Source organism: Leopardus geoffroyi, chromosome C1 (assembly GCF_018350155.1).
Source record: "Leopardus geoffroyi isolate Oge1 chromosome C1, O.geoffroyi_Oge1_pat1.0, whole genome shotgun sequence".
NCBI classification, from domain to species: Eukaryota; Metazoa; Chordata; class Mammalia; order Carnivora; family Felidae; genus Leopardus; species Leopardus geoffroyi.
In genome coordinates, this window is record NC_059328.1 from 158,492,048 (window position 1) to 158,511,090 (window position 19,043).

General features: G+C 38.5%; 1 protein-coding gene across 3 annotated transcripts in view; it reads right to left on the reverse strand.

The window, feature by feature from the left end:
• The window catches only part of LRP2 (LDL receptor related protein 2), a 200,626-nt gene that overhangs the window by 150,115 nt on the left and 31,468 nt on the right, over positions 1-19,043 (reverse strand). For all 3 annotated transcript variants that reach the window (XM_045480109.1, XM_045480110.1, XM_045480108.1), the window contains exons 2-4: positions 13,013-13,120; positions 10,648-10,770; positions 2,211-2,327 (exon numbers count right to left, since the gene is read on the reverse strand). In XM_045480109.1, coding sequence (XP_045336065.1) covers positions 2,211-2,327; positions 10,648-10,770; positions 13,013-13,120 — 348 coding nt within the window. The remainder of the gene's footprint in view (positions 1-2,210; positions 2,328-10,647; positions 10,771-13,012; positions 13,121-19,043) is intronic.

The following is a 19,043-nucleotide window of genomic DNA, read 5'->3' on the forward strand; positions in this document are numbered from 1 at the left end:
TTCCCTAGAGTAGCATTTCCTTCAGTTCCATTGCATTTCCAATAAAGCACTCATTTTTATCCACTTGTAAATTAGGGATAAAGACACAGACTGTTGGCTGGTGGCACAGCCTCTGGTTCTCTCTTAAATTTGCACAAGGTAGAACTTTCTCCTTCTGTAAATAAAGTCTTTCATGAAGAGCAATCACCAGACTTGGAACCAGAAGATGGATTTAGCCCTAGCTCTGCCACATATTTTCAACCTTGAACAAGCCAGTCTACTCTTTGCAATTTTAGTTTCTTTATTTGTGAGAGAATAATAACACCTGCTCAATTGTCCTCATTGAGGAACCAAATTAAGAATAACAACCAACATTTATATAACACTTATAGTTTACAAAATAGTATAAAATATATGATTCATCACTATTATTTAGTCAAAAACATTTTCTTCACTTGCCACAATGAAGGACCTATTGTTTGCTTTACAAAGTACTGAGAGTACTTGACTCATGGACTTGTTATTTTGTGACATCCAGACATACACTATCTTTAAAATTGCCGGTAATTCTGTAAAATTTCCAAAATGAAAAGAGATCCAAATTAGAGACAACATAATCTCTTTCCGAGAGAACATTTAAGTTGGAAATCATACCACAACACAACTATACCAGCAATCCTGCTAGGAAATGGAGATACAAAAACAAATCACAGTATTTTTCTCAAAGAAAAATAAGACCCAAGGAAAGAAAGCATCCAACTCTTGATTTCGGCTCAGGTCATGATCTCGCAGTCTGAGAGTTCAAGTCAAGCCAGCGTGACTGCTTGGGATTCTATCTCTCTCCCTCTCTCTCTCTCTTCCCCTCTGCCATTCATGCTCTCTCTCTCTCTCAAAATAAAAATAATAATAAATAAACATTAAAATGCACCATGTGATGATGGTATGGATGCAACATGAATCTGGACCTATTTGGAGCCAGATCTTTCCCTTTCACAATATTTCTTCCATGAAAAGTACAGTTTGAACAATACGGTGAAATAGGAATGATTTGCTCATAACCAGTTTATGTTAGCTCCCTCCCAAGGCACTGCACCATATTGGGGAATGTACCAAAAAAAAGAACCAGAAGATGGTTCTCTCCTCATGAAGCATAAAATATACCAATTGGACCAAAGAAAGAAGTTTAGGAACAGTCCAGAAAATTAAAATTAAATCAAAATGATCAAACAATAGAGGTGTCCCATGAGAATAGACTAAAACTTAAATCTCCATTGGAGACATAACTAAGTTTACGATCAAGGCACTCAAAATCTATCTACTGAGTATTGGAATACTGAAATATTAAAACAATTCCCTAAACTCCGAAATATAAATTTAAGAGCAAAAGAAAGAAACTAACTGTACTTAGCTCACAGTAAACTGACAAGATGCAGCCTATCAAAAGAAATTCAGGAAAAAATGTCTAAAACCTCAAGGACATTCTGATTCATAAATGATACCATAGATGATAAACGCATAAATAATAGACTTATAAGAACTTTTAAACAAAACTGAATACGTCTGAGACTAAAGATAGAGTTAGACCACAGAACTTACATAGTAGAATAATTCCAATATTCTCATATTCTAACAATTCCACATAAACCTCAAGAGAGAAAGATTACTGATTTGTAAGAAGTACATGATGCACTATGATTATACACTCTCTTATTTTGGTTATGGTAATGTCTAAACATTACACATAGAATAGTGTGATTTCTATGCCTTATCTTGTGATCAGTTACAAACTAATATGTCATCATTGGAGAAAGCCATTTTCAGAATGTAACACTTTTCCAAAGGTAACCCGGAAAATACTGAGTCCATAAGAGCAGAAAACTAATGAGACATTTGGTTTAACATCATAATTCAATAAAACCCAACATTGACCAAACTGGATTTTGTATTCAATGTATTCAATAACTTTTCAGGATTCTATGTTAATGTTAAAAGTCTCTTCCAAAAATACAGAAACTTGACATGCTAAGGCAGGACACACTTAGAATGTCTTGCTAAAAATAGTCTCCTATCAGAATATCACCTCTAATCCACAAAAGAATCTTCCAAGAAATTTCAATAACAAGAGGCATATTGTAGACATTTCTGTCCATCAACAAATCTAACAAATTGATTAAAATGCCAAAGGGACAAAGGTGAAAGCAAACACAGTGCAAAGACTGAAAGGGACTCACGGCAATCTTTCTCATCGGTTCCATCTGAGCAGTCTCTGACATGGTCGCACCTGTATTCTTTTGGGATACATTCACCATTGGAGCATGTAATCTGATGGCTTGAGCATGTTCTCCCAGCTGTGGAGGGGAAAAGATACTACTTTATAATTACTGCCAAATACAGACCAATCCGTTGCCATTTACCAAAGATGAGTGAGGAAAATTTAAAAGCAAAGGCAAGAGAGTATACCGAACATAAAGTTTATAGGCTTAGAAAGCAGGGTACCCACCTACCCCAATGTAGACAGTGTGAGCTGTCTACAATACAAAAGCAAAGGTATTAGTATCACGATACTATATCTAAATGATCACAGAATCACATCAACACTCAAGCATGTGAGTGTAGACAATTATAGGATCAACATGTGTTGAGAATACAATATACATTGACAACCAAAATGGTAAAACAAAAATTTTGCAGATATAAGTAGTAGCCGAGTATCGGTTGAGGTACCTGTCATCGTAATACTTGTTTAAACAAGAAGGAAATATGCCAAAGGGTTATAACAGTGGTTATTTCTGAGTAATAAAATTGTAGGTGATTTTTTTTCTACGGGTGAGTTTTTCCCCATTATATCAGCTTTCTACATCAAACATGTGTCAATTGTATATATAAACAATTTAAACTAGCTTGTTTTTAGCCTATGTTGATTAGGGTAGGTAAAATCAGGACATCAGTAGCTTATCAAATTTGCCTCTGGATAAAACAGATAAAAATCAAAGGAGTTGATGCTGCAAGCACCATGTGAATGCTATTTGGGAAGCCTGAGGCAGGAATTATCATGGGATTTTTCAACTGTCCACATAAAAAGAGAAGCATTTGGGGGAAATGTGACCCACTGAAAAAAATTATAGTCCTCAAATTGAAGAAAAAAGGTTTCCCCTGCATTTTTATAGTTTCCTATACTTCCATATGGTAAAGATGCTTAGGTTTGGCAAAATTTGCTTTTCTGATGAAATTACGTATCTGTTAAGGGGTGTGCCATCATTTAAACTTTCTAAAAAAAACCTTTCAAAAAGACAAGTGGATAATCAATCACAGTTTTAGAGCTGACACTTGAGATTCAAACATATACAGGTTATTATATGATAAGACATTCCGTGTTTAATTGACTATATCTTGTCATCCTGTTCTTTCTAAGAAAATTCTTTCATTATGTATGTGTTATGTAATTCTTGAATAGCAAACAAGATTTTTCCAGGCAGCCTATTTCTGACATTTCAACAGTATGATTTCATATTTTCTCCTGGTACCTTGTATTAATAAAGTTAGAATAGATCAACTTTTCTAGAAGTCACTTAAACGTCTGAATTCAGCCAAAGCAGACACAATTTCATCTGAATAAGTCTAAAAAGATTAATATTTCCTCATTAAATTCCCATATAATTTACTTAAGTATGTATTGACAATTTCCACATAAAATTAAAGAACTTTTTTTTAATTTATTTTTTAAGTTTATTTATTTATTTTGAGAGAGAGAGAGAGAGAAGGAGAGGCAGAAAGAGAGGTAGAGGGAGCATCCCAAGCAGGCTCCACACTGTCGGTGCAGGGCTCAAACTCCCAAACCATGAGATCATGACCTGAGACGAAATCAAGAGTTGGAGGCTCAACTGACTGAGACACTTAAGCACCCCTAAAGAACTTTTTTTATTCACAAAACGGCAAGTCATGAGTAGCAGTACTAACAAAATATGTAGAAAAACTAAATCAAGTGCCAATATTATTTTAAGTATCTTGGCTTTCTTCTTAAACTGACACCCAAAGCAATTGTATATTTTGTGCTTAACCTTTCAAAGGGGTTTATGAGGGGGTAATTAAAAGCTCATTCAAAAGCTCTGCACTGCAAAGGAAACAATCAACAAAACTAAAAGACAACCATGGTGGAATGGGAAAAAGATATTTGCAAATGACATATCAAACAAAGGGCTAGTATCCAAAATCTATAAAGAACTCACCAAACTCCACACCCAAAAAACAAATAATCCAGTAAAGAAATGGGCAGAAGACATGAATAGACACTTCTCTAAAGAAGACATCCAGATGGCCAACAGGCACATGAAAAGATGCTCAACGTCACTCCTCATCAGGGAAATACAAATCAAAACCACACTCAGATATCACCTCACACCAGTCAGAGTGGCCAAAATGAACAAATCAGGAGACTATAGATGCTGGCGAGGATGTGGAGAAACGGGAACCCTCTTGCATTGTTGGTGGGAATGCAAACCGGTGCAGCCACTCTGGAAAAGTGTGGAGGTTCCTCAAAAAATTAAAAATAGAACTACCCTACGACCCAGCAACAGCACTGCTAGGAATTTACCCAAGGGATACGGGAGTGCTGATGCATAGGAGTACTTGTACCCCAATGTTTATAGCAGCACTCTCAACAATAGCCAAATTATGGAAAGAGCCTAAATGTCCATCAATTGATAAATGGATAAAGAAATTGTGGTTTATATACACAATGGAATACTACGTGGCAATGAAAAAGAATGAAATATGGCCTTTTGTAGCAACGTGGATGGAACTGGAGAGTGTTATGCTAAGTGAAATAAGTCATACAGAGAAAGACAGATACCATGTTTCCACTCTTATGTGGATCTTGAGAAACTTGACAGAAGACCATGGGGGAGGGGAAGAAAAAAAAAAGTTAGAGAGGGAGAGAGCCAAACCATACGAGACTCTTAAAAACTGAGAACAAACTGAGGGTTGATGGGGGGTGGGAGGGATGGGAAAGTGGGTGATGGGCATCGAGGAGGGCATCTGTTGGGATGAGCACTGAGTGTTGTATGGAAACCAATTTGGTAATAAATTTCATATTTAAATAAATAAATAAATGCTCGTTCAAACACAGAAAAATGACAAATTAAAATCATACGGTTCCATGAACCAGTCTGATGCTAGAATTTACTTATTCATTACATAAACCTCTACTGGGGGCCTATTATATACCACAAAGTACACCAATAATGGGAATATAATGATGAATGAGGGACACTCCCTACTCTCAAGGAGCTCATGGCTTTCTAGGGGACACTTTAAGAATTTATTAGAGGGGTGCCGGGATAGCTGTGTTGGTTAAGCGTCCAGCTCTTGGTTTCAGCTCAGGTCATGATCTCACACTTTGTGAGCTCAAGCCCTGCGTCAGGATCTGTGTTGACAACTCAGAGCCTGTTTGAGATTCTCTCTCTCTCCCTCTCTCTATGCCTCTCCCCCACTCGTGTGCTTGCTCTAGCTCTCTCTCTCAAAATAAATAAACACTTTTTTAAAAAAATTAAAAGCAATGATGAAAGTGAATTATAGGCATACAAGGAATTATAGAAGGATCAGGGAGGTGTGCCTAATTCACTCTGAGATGAGAGTGTGAACAGGGACAGCTTCCTTTAGGAGGTAACACCTCACCTGGGCCTTAAAGGAGAAGCAGTGAGGTTAGCTAGGTCATAAGGAAAGGACTGTCTAGCAACAAGCATTCAGGCAGCATGCACAGTTGTGAAAGAGGGACACAGCACCATATGCCCAAGGGAACTAGAAGCACTGCTGTGACCCCACATGGAAATTTCCGGGCATGAATAGCAAGTGATAGACATGGAAAAATAAGTGCTGGCAGTGTCTTAGAAGCCACTGTAAACCATGAAACCATGTTAAGGAGCTGGAGCTTTCTTCTTGGGGTGGATAGAGAGATACCCAAGGGTTTTAGTTAAATCTTTGTAGTATCAGTGTCAGGGAGAACCTGAGGAGGCATAGGACTAGAGGCAGGGAGGCCAATCCAGAGGCTGCTGCAGTCACCCAGATAGATGCTGGAAATGATGCTATAAATGGGAAAGAGATGAACTTCAGAGGTATTAGGCCAGAGCTGGCTGACTAAGCGTGGGCAGAAGAATCAAGAATAATTCCAAATTTCCAGCTTGGGTGCCTAAGGGATTGTGCTATCCTTTCCATGCTAATTGATTACATTTTTAATGTCACTAACAGCCATCTTTATTTTTCCTCTAACGCTTTCATTATGAAATATGTTTCAGGGGCGCCTGGGTGGCTCAGTCGGTTAAGCGGCCGACTTCGGCTCAGGTCACGATCTCGTGGTCCGTGAGTTCAAGCCCCGCGACTCACTCTGCCTATTTCTAGTAGTTAAGACTGATGTTGTATTTTCTGCTAGTACCTTATAGTGAGTTAATTTTATTTCTATAAAAAGATAGGGGTTCCTCAATGAGCTACCACCTCACACCTGTCAGAATGGCTAACATTAACAATTCAGCAAACAACAGATGTTGGTGAGGATGTGGAGAAAAAGGATCTGTTTTGCACTGCTGGTGGGAATGCAAACTGGTGCAGCCACTCTGGAAAACAGTATGGAAGTTCCTCAAAATTTAAAAATAGAACTACCCTATGACCCAGCAATTGCCCTACTAGGTATTTATCCAAGGGATACATGTAATGCTGTTTCGAAAGGACACATGCACCCCAATGTTTATAGCAGCACTATCAACAATAGCCAAAGTATGGAAAGAGCCCAAATGTCCATCGATGGATGAATGGATAAAGAAGATGTGGTATATATATATACAATGGAGTATTACTCAGCAATAAAAAAGAATGAAACCTTGCCATTTGCAACTATGTGGATGGAACTAGGGGGTATTATGCTAAGCAAAATTAGTCAGTCAGAGAAAGACAAATATCATGACTTCACTCATGTGAGGACTTTAAGACACAGAACAGAAGAACACAAAGGAAGGGAAGCAAAAATAACATAAAAACAGGGAGAGGGACAAAACATAAGAGACTCAAATATGGAGAACAGAGGCTTACTGAAGTGCTTGTGGGAGGGGGGATGGGCTAAATGGGTAAGGGGCATTAAGGAATCTACTCCTGAAATCATTGTTGCACTATATACTAACTTGGATGTAAATTAAAAAAATAAATTAAATTAAAAAAAAAGAAGATAGCAGTGCCTGGATGGCTCAGTCAGTGGCACACAACTTCAGCTCAGGTCATGATCTCACAGCTCATGGGTTCAAGCCCCATGTCGGGTTCTGTTCTGACAGCTCAGAGCCTAGAGGCTGCTTCAGGTTCTGTGTCTCCCTCTCTCTCTGCCCCTCCCCTGCTCATGCTCTCTCTCTCTCAAAAACAAACAGACATTAAAAAAAATTTTTTTAAAGGTAATTCACGTAGATCAACAAAAAACAAAAAACAGTTCATGGGAGAAGATTATTAATCCCACTTGGGACACCTTGAATTTGAGGCATCCTGCGGATCTCCAACAGGCAGTTGAACATGCAAGACTGATGTGCAGGCAAGAAATCTGGGTCATAAGCATAAATTTGGGTGTCACCAGGCCATCCAGATTCATCGAAATCATAAGGTTGGTTGAAATTATCCTGGAAAAGCATTAAGTGCAGGGCTCTAAGCAACAGCCATACTTACGGGCTGGGTAGAAAAGGAGTACAAAATAGAATGATCAAAGCAGTTCAGAAAAGAACCAGGACAATGAGGAGTCATGGCAGCCAAGATAGTAGTGTCCAGAAGGAGGGCGTGACTGCCAAAGTTGTGCAATAGGGAAGTCCATCCGACATTGAGGAGTTCCCTGGTGACCTTAGTGAATATAGTGGTGGCATATCCTGTCTGCAGCTAAGGATGCCCAATAAAGAATTTTATGACATTAAAAATGCAAGAATTATACTGTGAAATCCACACTCATTTAAAATAGCATGTACCATTGCTTATAAATTACTGCTATGGGAACACCTGGGTGGCTCAGTTAGTTAACTGTCTTGATTTCAGCTCAGGTCATGATCTCACAGTTTGGTGCGTGGGATTGAGACCCACATGGGGCTCTGCACTAACAGCTAAGATCCTGCTTGGGATTCTCTCTCTCTCCCTCTCTCTCTCTCTCTCTCTCTCTCTCTGCCCCTCCCCCCCACTCATACTCTCTCTCAAAAAATAAACATTTTTGAAAATTAAATAAATAAATTGCTGCTATAACATTTTCTCCAGTCTCTTTTCCCAAGTGGTTGTCCTTAGGAGCTTGCATACCCTCTGTAAATATTATTATTGGCAAGGGGTCATCCATTACATTGTATCACAATCTACAGCTCAGCTTTCTTCCTACTTTGTGTGGGGAGCAAGAGAAAATGGAACCAAAATGGTCTATCTAGTCAAAAGAGAAATAACTCACCACTCATTAATTCATTCAGTACCCACTTATCAAGAACCTACTATCTGCTAGTAGGGATGCGAGCTGCATAAAGCATATTCACTGCTCTCCAGAGATTCACAATCTAGCCCCATCCTGTTCTCACTGAGCACTCACTATCTGCAGTCATCGCTTCTTTCCCCTAGGACCTTTGAGGGATTGGCCAGAAAATAGTATTGGCCCAGACAGATTTCCTACAAACAAGGATTTCTTCCTGTGCCCTACTATGCCTGGCACTTTTAATTCTTCCCTTCACTACTTCTGAACTATCATCCCCCATCTCCCTTTTTCAGATCTGTTCTTCCCCTTTTGCTGTTCCTGAAACATGTTCACATCCTGAAACATAACTGGACCTCATCTGGACATCCCATGCTCCCATTTGGCCTTGATTAGCTCCTGTCCATGCCTTCCTCAAGATCGTCACTTGTCACCACCACCACCCTCCACAGCCCTACACAGTTTGCTGGTTTCTTCTTCATCACTTTGTCCCAAATATCACCATCTCTTTGTTGCTGGAAGTCCCCATGACCAACACTTACAAGCCCTAACAGGCTGTTTAATTATACAGTCTTCATTTTAGGAGTAAACTGAAGTCAAACTCAAGGGTATTTTGAGAATTCCTATTCTCTTCCTCAAAAGACCCTTAGCCCGACTGAAAAGAGTTCACAGTCAATGCTGGACTCAAAAGTACTGGGCTAAATTCCAAGCTCTTATAAATGAATCCAGGACCAATGAAAGGCCATGGAATCTCCATTACTAGTCATATAATGACTAAACAAGTTCTCACATGAAGTAGCCATCAAAAACATCTGTTTCTTCTTTGATCTTTGTGGACAATGACTGTAAAAATGCCAACAGGATCTTGGCTGACATCTTAAAATCAAAAACAAAGTGATGATAGATGCCCATGATTTGTGGGATGTGTATTTAATGAAACAGAATGTGGGGGAGGCTTAAAGGTGAATGCCACACAGTGATCAGAGCTAGACTCTTCCACAGGACAATTGGGGTCAAGAGCCTGAAGCAGTTCCTTACAGTCAGATATCTGCTCTCCAATTTCCATCTCAGTCTAACCTGGACTTCTAAAAGATCTTTGGTTTTTCACTTTGGGGGCTTTGGGTGGGGTTGTCTTATAAACACACACACACACACACATACACACACACACACGGAATGGATATTATGTTCTCCCTTCTAGAAGCTGAAATTATAAGGATGTGAATTCCAGGACTTCTACAGCTTTCATACAATCACAAAAAGCCAACAGGCTAAAGATGGGAGAGCAGAAAAGTGGGAGAAAATTGGCTGATAATTTACTGAGTTGGGAATTCATCAACCCTGGAACAACAATACACTTAGTCTTCTTATAGTGTGAGATAATAAATTCCCCCCTTTGCTTAACTTTTCTGAGACGTGTGTTTCATTCTTTGCAGCCAAAAACGTCCTCATTGATACAGGAATAATTTGAAATTATACAAATATCCTTAATAGAGAAAGCAAAGGAATGCTACACATGGCATATTTCTCATATGCTGCCATCTAATATTCACCCAAGATTACTCTCTCGCTCAAAATTATTTTCAAGCCCACTTCAAACTCTTCTAGAGTTTGATCCCAACGAAATTAGAATGGGAGCGTTTCTTCCAGTTTACTGTCCTGAACTCCCTCAGTGTCCAGGAATGCAGCAGCTGCCAAGGTCTTCCTCAGGGCTACCATTTCCCTCCTTCCTGCAGTTCATCCGACGCAGGCTATACCAGCAGTCACTGAAGCAACAAGCAACAATGCTTCCAACAGACCTCGCTACACTGCCACTTAATCAAAAAGAAGGCAGTTTAACACCGAGGCAGAAGGGGTGGAAGGTTATTATGCAGTGTGCACTGCAGGACCCAAAGGACCCATCCAACCGCCAACCACAGAAATGAAGACTGCCCGCCCCCCACAGATACCAATAAATGTTCTGTTTCTTTACTGAGTGTGACATATTCTTAATACTGAGAACCTATCCTATTTCCAAATCACTGGGGTATATTTATAATTCTTCAGCACGTTCACACTTTCAATATCTTCTCACCCTGGGTGAGATTGCCCGCATAGGTGCCCCCTGTGATTTGAGTTCCAATTCAGCATTTATAAAGAATCATCCCATTATTATTTTTAAATTGTAGGTGTCCAGGGGGCCAAAACAAAATTCCTCTGCAATCACTTACGGCAATGCTGATGTTCATCGGAGCCATCCTCACAGTCCTCATCATTGTCACACTCCCAGAAGTTAGGGATGCATAGACCTTCACCCTGACACAGGAATTGGTCCGACTTGCAAGAAGGGGGAGCTAAAACAAACCAGGAAAGGACTCAACTCATTGTGTGAAACATCCACCCTATTACACCAACAAGCAATGCTTATTTCAAAACAATCTGTGTCAACTCCTGCTTAACACATTGATGGCAAATAGTAAACAATCCCATAAAACAGCCTGTGGACTCTAATCAGCATTCAATGCCAAATAATTGCGGCAAAGGCATCACAACAAACTGATGATGCAAAGAATAAATACAAAGAATAAAACAAACAACCAAAACACAAAGGCATGACAAAAAAATATCAAATTAAGAATGTAACTTGGGGCGCCTGGGTGGCGCAGTCGGTTAAGCGTCCGACTTCAGCCAGGTCACGATCTCGCGGTTCGTGAGTTCGAGCCCCGCGTCGGGCTCTGGGCTGATGGCTCAGAGCCTGGAGCCTGTTTCCGATTCTGTGTCTCCCTCTCTCTCTGCCCCTCCCCGGTTCATGCTCTGTCTCTCTCTGTCCCAAAAATAAATAAACGTTGAAAAAAAAAAAAAAAAAAAGAATGTAACTTAAATACAAACTAACCATGAGTTATTGCTAAACTATTTGAAATGCTTTGTAATAACTAATAGTAAAGCATCATGATGAGCTGAAAAAACATGCTATTTGGAAAAGAAGACCCAGAATTGAATAATTATTATTTCTATAATTTTCTTGACTTAAGATCTTTGGCAGGTTCTCTGAGCCTCAATGTGTGCACCATAAAATGGGGACTATATCTCATAGTTTGCTATAAAAAAATAAGTTAAATAATTTATGTGCAAGTGAAGTATAATGTTAGCTGCTGTCACTATTGTTGTTGGTACTGTTGTTATTATCGTTGTTATGGAACATTGTTATTACATTAACAATCTCTAAAGAGTTGTTGGTACAACTATATTTATTCCTCTGTCCCAGAATACACAGTTCTTGCTTTTCTGTTCCTGGTGTTTAATCTAAAAATGAACTCAGTAATCCCATAGGAGGCAAACAGATAGCACATGATCATGTCTCTGCAGATAGAACTACTCCCTTGCACAAAATATGATTCACAAACTAGCAGCATGAGCATCACATGAGAGCTGGTAGAAATGCAGAATCTCAGGTCCCACTCCAAACATATGGATGTGAAACCAGCACATCAACAAGCTCCCTGATGCTCCATTTGTGCATGGAAGTTTGAGAAGCACTGAATAGGACCTATTCCCCACCCTCCTCTCATTGTCAAATGCATCTGGGGCGCCTGGGTGGCGCAGTCGGTTAAGTGTCCGACTTCAGCCAGGTCACGATCTCGCGGTCCGTGAGTTCGAGCCCCGCGTCGGGCTCTGGGCTGATGGCTCAGAGCCTGGAGCCTGTTTCCGATTCTGTGTCTCCCTCTCTCTCTGCCCCTCCCCCATTCATGCTCTGTCTCTCTCTGTCCCCAAAATAAATAAACGTTGAAAAAAAAAAAAAAAATGCATCACGATCCAAACAATACACCAAAGTTTGTTCTGTTGTGCCACAGGATGGCCAACAATTGCAAACAAAATTAATTTTTCCCTGATTTCTTGTCTGTTCACAAATCAGAATGAATGAAACTGCAGTGGTGTGATTGATCACCTAAGGCAAGCTGGGAAAGCAAAAGATGTTAAGGGCTGGGATTTGTGCAGGAAAGAGGCTTTTAATGAATGATTCAACTTCACTATGCCTGTTTCCTAATTTGAAACCTATCTCAGAATATTGACAGAATTAAATGAAGAAATATATGTGAATATATGTGAAAGTGATTGTGTTATTAAACTTTGGATTTACAATATATCATGTTTTTAACTATCATTTTTTTAAACATTTAAGACCACACTAACCTCTTCTGTGATCTCTTTGTGTAATTTGCATAAGCTACACAACGTCCTTTATACAAAAGACTCCTCCTTGAATTACAAATCACAGTTGGTGGACAAAATTTCCAGAGTGAATAATCTGAAATACTTTATTATAGGCTTTAGGAAACTATTCACAAATTTGTTTCCATATCAAGGTCATGGGATAAGGGTAAGATAGAAATGGATGTGAATTGAAGCCCTTCCTCCAAAGAACTAAAAGAATCATTAATGCCATCAGTTCTCTATTCAACAACAGACATCTCAAAAGACTTGAGCCCAGTCACGAATCTATCACTAAAGGTACAACTGTATCTTTGGTACAGTTGAATTCACCAGGAAGCACTTATATTACTCGAACAGAGTTTGGCCTGGCCCCTCCTCACTTACGGCAGCCAACTTCATCCGTGTCATCCAAGCAGTCTCTGGTCCCATCACACCTCCAGGCTGCAGGGATACAATGCCCATCTTCACAGCGAAAATGCTCACTGTCACATTCTTATAATGCCACATGCAAAAAAAAAAAAAAAAAAAAGAGTAAAAAAAACTTACCCACATAGATATTTCAAAGAAATACAAATGTTTTATAAAAATAAAAGTTTTTTCAATGAATTAGTAATCAAAGGAATGTAAATTATTTATAAAATGAAGAAAACATTCTTATAATGGTTATTTTATTATCTGTTTCAGGGTCTGCAGGAAGATGGTCATTTTTGTGCACAGCTCACTACAGTATACCTTGACGTAACCAATCTGGAAAGCAATTTGACAACATATATCTTGCTTTTTAAAAGTGATTTTTCTTAGTTCTTTTATTTTTAGGTATTTTCCCCCTTAAGGAACTAATCAGAGAATTAGACAAAGATTTATGTATGCAGATTTTAATCACAACATTACTTATAATAAATTGCAAGCTTCCTAGATATTCAATAATTTCAAAAAAAGGATAAAATTCTTATCTTTATATTAACATATGAAGAACTCATTAAAATAGTTATGTAGAACTTCTAAATGATTTGGATAAAAACTTGTATCATATAACAAAGACAAGGATGTATAATTTTACCTTTAACAGAGTTACATACGGAGTGTAGAGAAAGACCAGAATGTTATTGGTGCTTATCTCTGAATGATAACATCATGAGTAACTTCTTATTTGCTTGACTGTGCCTTTTTTCAGTTCTTCGCCCTTTATTTTTTTAAGTGCCTTTTTATTACTAAATCATATATAGCAATTTATGGTCCTACATTCTTAGATTCAGACCAATATTTTGGCTTTTTTGTTGAACGCATTTGTAGGATGCCAGATCTGTAAGCTCATCTCTGCTTGTTTTAAGCCAAAAAAACAAACAAAAGAAAAATCTCTGTACCCCACCAGAGGGCACAAATTTGCCCCCCAAAGTTACTACATTCCCAAGTGGCAGTGATATCCCCTAGTGATACCAGAAAGAGAATATAACTTAAACAAGTTTATTTCATACAACCAATATAACCAGCAATTATCCTAGGTCTTCCCAGGGGACTAATTAGGCAGTTGGAAATCCTTTGAGTCCCCAAATATGTGAACAGTGACTTCCCCAGGTATCATGTGCCAAGTAGGAAATTTTTTTAAAGAAAGCAGCCAACATCAGCCCAACTTGGAGAAGATACAAAATTATTCTTTCACAAGCCCAATGTGGTAGGAGTAATTTGGGGGGTTAAAAGAATACAATTATTCTCCCCAGGTATTTCAGTGATCATGCTAAATTACCTATTTCAGTTATTGGTTAATTAAGCAAAAATTAGGTAAATATACAGATCAATTATCTACTCCTAAGAGAAATAAACAATGTGCTATCCTGACTTGTGTAAATGCTGGCATATCAACAGCATGACATAAACATAGTTAAGTGATCTATTCCTAGGGGATATAGGCTACTTTGTTCATGGAATGTTCAAATCTGATTGTCTGGTAGTGACATCCTGATTTATAATGTATGCTGCAAATGGTCAGAAACTTCCCTTGGCTAAATGGTGGTACCGAGTGGTACAGGAATATGTACACCCAAATACCTTCTATAGACTAATGCACGATGGTGGTTGGTGGTGCAGGTCTGGGGTTGGTGGTGCAGGTCTCTTATCAACTACCTTTAAAACACAACAACCTCCCTTGCAAAAATGCCCCTAAGGAATGTACAAATTCACTCTGGAATCCCAGAACTTCTCATTGGATTTTGTTCTACAAAGCAATATTTCCATGGGAGATTAGGGGCTTTGGAGGTTTAGCTATTAACACAACATATATTAAATCACTTTTATCAATTAGGTCTATTGTTAGGAATCCAACATAATACATTTGTAGGTTCAGTACATTTGTCTCCCTTAGTATCTAATAATTTCTGGTTGAAAAATGGTAACAATCTAAAGGTCAGTCTACTTACAAAGAGTTTCATATTGCTATGCAAAAATGAGAAGCATAAACTTAGAAACTGAGCTTACAGAAGAAAATTCTCAAAAAACAATTTATTGCCTGTTTTAAAATATATATAATCCTTAAGCAACTTTTATTACAAGTCAGATTTTAAGGTTATTTTTCATTTTTCTTAAAATATGAAGTTATACACATCATAAAAAGAAATAGATACCTAAAAGTCACTTTTTAAAGCACTTCAAAGCCAAGTGCATAAAACACATGCAAACCAAAACTGGTAGGAGGAATTTTGCAATTAATCCTTTCTAGTTAGAGTTTTTTCATAATTGATCTCCCAGGTACTCAGTTATCTAAAGAAATATATCGAACTCCATTTACTCACTTTATCAACAGATCCATGATTCATCCATCAAGTTCACCTTTTCAGTATTACCTTCTATGCCTGTTGTAACTCCCAAATGACTATTGTTTGGAAATACCTCTCCAGGAAAAACAAACCCATACTATATCATTGCTGGGTGGCCTCCCAGCAATCAAACAAAGTGCTCCACTGGTGTCAGAAGCCTGTCATTCACTCTATTATAAAGAGAATATGTGCTGTTTAGAAGCAAACTACTAGTGGAAAGGTCTGGGTCAGGTCTGATAACAATGGCAGGTGCCCCGGATTTCAATTCATCTGTATGCACTTTATTTTCAGATTTCGGTTTGTTTTACATAAGTCAACCCGCCACAGGTATCTACACCTTATTGTTTAATAATTTGAAGTCCAAATAAGCGAGGAGAGGGATTTCATACACTGGAGCCAAACAGTTTATGAAAAAAAAAAATCTAAATAGAGCAAAAGGAAAAAAATTGTTTTCAACAAATGGTCTCTAAACATTCATATCCAGTCAATCCAGTTTTAACCAAGAGGTAATTTTGCAATAACGAGGAAAACATCGTAACTCACACTGAAATAAAAATCTTTTGTTAGGAACCAGGCAGCCATTGACAAGAAACCACTGGGACCAAGCAAACACACTATTTCCCCAGCACAAGCCCTGGCCTTTTCCAAGAATCAAAATAAATGAAAAGAAAAATACTTGCATGGTGCTTAAATGGCATGTACCACTCTAAGCACTTTGCCAACTTCAAGTCATTTAATTTCCATAAAAACCCTATGAGATAGACGTCATTTTTATGAACACTTCACAAATAAAGAACTTGAGGCACAGAGCAGTTCAGTCACTTACCTGAGATCAAATAGCAAACATGTGCAATGCAAGAATTGGGACCTGACAGTTATAGTTCAGGTCCAAAGGCATCTGTGCCGCATTGACCACTGCTCTGTGTTCCCTTACACCAAAGAAAGAAAAGAGAAAAAGCAAAAAGGAAAAGAAACAGAAATGATTCCACCAAGCTCGAGAATTAATGTAAAAATGTGATTTTTTTTCCAAAGTTGCTGTCAACATTAACTGAGTTCGTGAACTGGGCTTGTGTGGAATCCCGACCACATCATATGCGGTATGATTCAGTTGGAGAAGAGTGGTATACCTGGCAACAAACATTGCATATAAAATTATTGGGCCTAGGGAAATTGGCCAATCAAAAGCAACAGTTTCAATCTCTTCAAGAAAAATTATATTAGACATGAGAATAAACTTGTTTTCCAACCTTATAAAGCCCCAAGCTGGAGAAAAACAAGAATAATCCTTTCTTTATAAATAGCCATATCCCAAGCTTCCTGGTCTAAGTGTTGGACCAAGAATGTGTTAGAGAAACAGATAATGCCTAGAGGGAGGAGGAAGTCACTTGTTTTCCCAGTGCAGGAAATAGTACTGAATTATGAACACCACTTCTGTACTCTTTCTAGCCTCTAGCACAGTGCTAGGCCCACATGGAATAATCAACACGTATCCATCAGGTAATGAAAATTCCTCTTCGTATGATTCAGCCTCTTGGTATCATATATGTAAAACCATTAGACATATAAAACCATAAAGGCAAGCAGTAACACTCTAAGAGTTTGTTTGCTATCTTAAATCCAAAGAAAGGAAAATGAGATCTGGAAAAATTTGAAATTACTTGAAAGAAGAATGTCCAGAAGTTTAAAAAAGAAACAGGAAAAAATTGAGTCTTATTGAAAGGTTTGATTCTCCTACCATTTCCTGTAAAAGTTTCTTTTTTCCTCTCATAAATTCTTTTCTCAAAAGAGAAAGGCAAGTTGTAGTCAATGGAACATTGTCCAAAATGAACAGAGTAAGGTAATTTCTACGGCAAATCCTATTTTCCTGTTAGATCCTCTTAAACATGTGCTGGTTCTTCCAGACTCTTGGTCTACCTGAGGAAGAGGAGGTGCATATACTCTTTTTAAAGATATGATGGGGCACCTGGGTGGCTCAGTTGATTTAGCATCTAACTTCAGCTCAGGTCATGATCTCATGGCGTGAGTTCGAGCCCCACATCGGGGTCTGTGCTGACAGCTCAGAGTCTGCAGCCTGCTTCAAATTCTGTGTTTCCCTCTCTCTCTGCCCCTCCCCCACCCATGCTCACTCATTCTCTCTGTCTCTCTCAAAATAAACATTAAAAAAATTAAAAAATAAATAAAGATACATCATGTAAAAGTACATGACATGTTAATAGTGTTACCTTCGCTGTGCTCAAACAAATGTAAGAGGCAATTCCTTAATTCATCCATAATTCTTTCTTCACTTTTTCTGTACTTTATTTTTATTCCCTTGACATACATTCAGTGTTTGTAAGTTGGGTGATGGTTCGCTACAATTCTCACACCCTATCCCCACCAACAAAGCCAGTTCCCTTCAAAGATTTAGAGTCACTTGCTTATTTCCAAAACTTGACCACTGCAGCCATGACAGGCAAGGGTAACAAACTGTGGGGACGACCTGCTCTGCCTAACATCAACTGGTGGAATTGTCAAGGACTCGATTGATGGAACTGAAACCAGACATGCCCAGCAAACCAACCTACTACTCTTTTTCTGTGCAACATTCTGGTTTTCATAACAGATTGTCAAATAGGTGGCCAGAATTCTTGTGGGCTTTTTTTAAATGTAGTTTACAAACCACTAAGTTGACTGTTTTTTCCAAAATAGTGTTTCAGAGCCCTGATACCTGATTCATTTCAAGAAGACATTCATTTCAAGACATTTCAAGAAGTCAAGGACTTTGAGGCAGAACTCACAAAGCCACTCAATGAGTGATCATGTATACACATCATGTAAGTGTAGTTAAAAAAAAAAGAGAGACCCAAAAGAATATGTCAGATTCACTAAAGCCACCAAAAAAAAAAAAAAAAAAAAAAAATTCATACCTACTACATGCAAAACATTGTTCTAGAGCTTGTGGAAGAAACAAAGAAAGTTAAGATATGGTTGGGTTTTTTTTTAATAGAGTTTATAAATTCTGGGGGGACAAAAGTAACATATAATATAAATTAGCCATGTATTAAGTATTTTCCATAGATTATCCCACTTATCTATCACAACTCTGTGAGATTGTATTAAAAGCCCCATTTCATAGATGAGGAGATTGAGGCTTGACGAAATCTCACAACTAGTAGGTAGTGAGGTGGGGATTCAGACCTAGGTAGACTGATTCCAAAGCTGTGCCATATGACTGTAGAGGATTTGGTTCCAAATAAGCAAAATAGACAATAAAAATCAACTGGTCTCAAGGAGAAAAATATTAATACCACATGCTGGAGTGATTAGAGAAGGCTTCATGAAGGAGAATAAGACTTCACTGGGCCTTTGTGGATGAGCAGTATTTGGGTAAGTGAAGAGGAAGGACCAGCTCTTTGTGTAGCGTCCAAACAACTTGCGAGAAGCCTAACATGGGTAAAGGCCTAATGGGCAGGCCTCCACGGCATAAGGAACTACTTGTAAGTGGAGGACAACAAGGCTGGGAAGATGGACAATAAAGGGCCGAAAATGTCGAGCAAGAGAGTGACGTGATCAAACGGGTGCAAACGGGTGCAAACGGGACTTTAAGAAAGCTTAGAGATCACTAG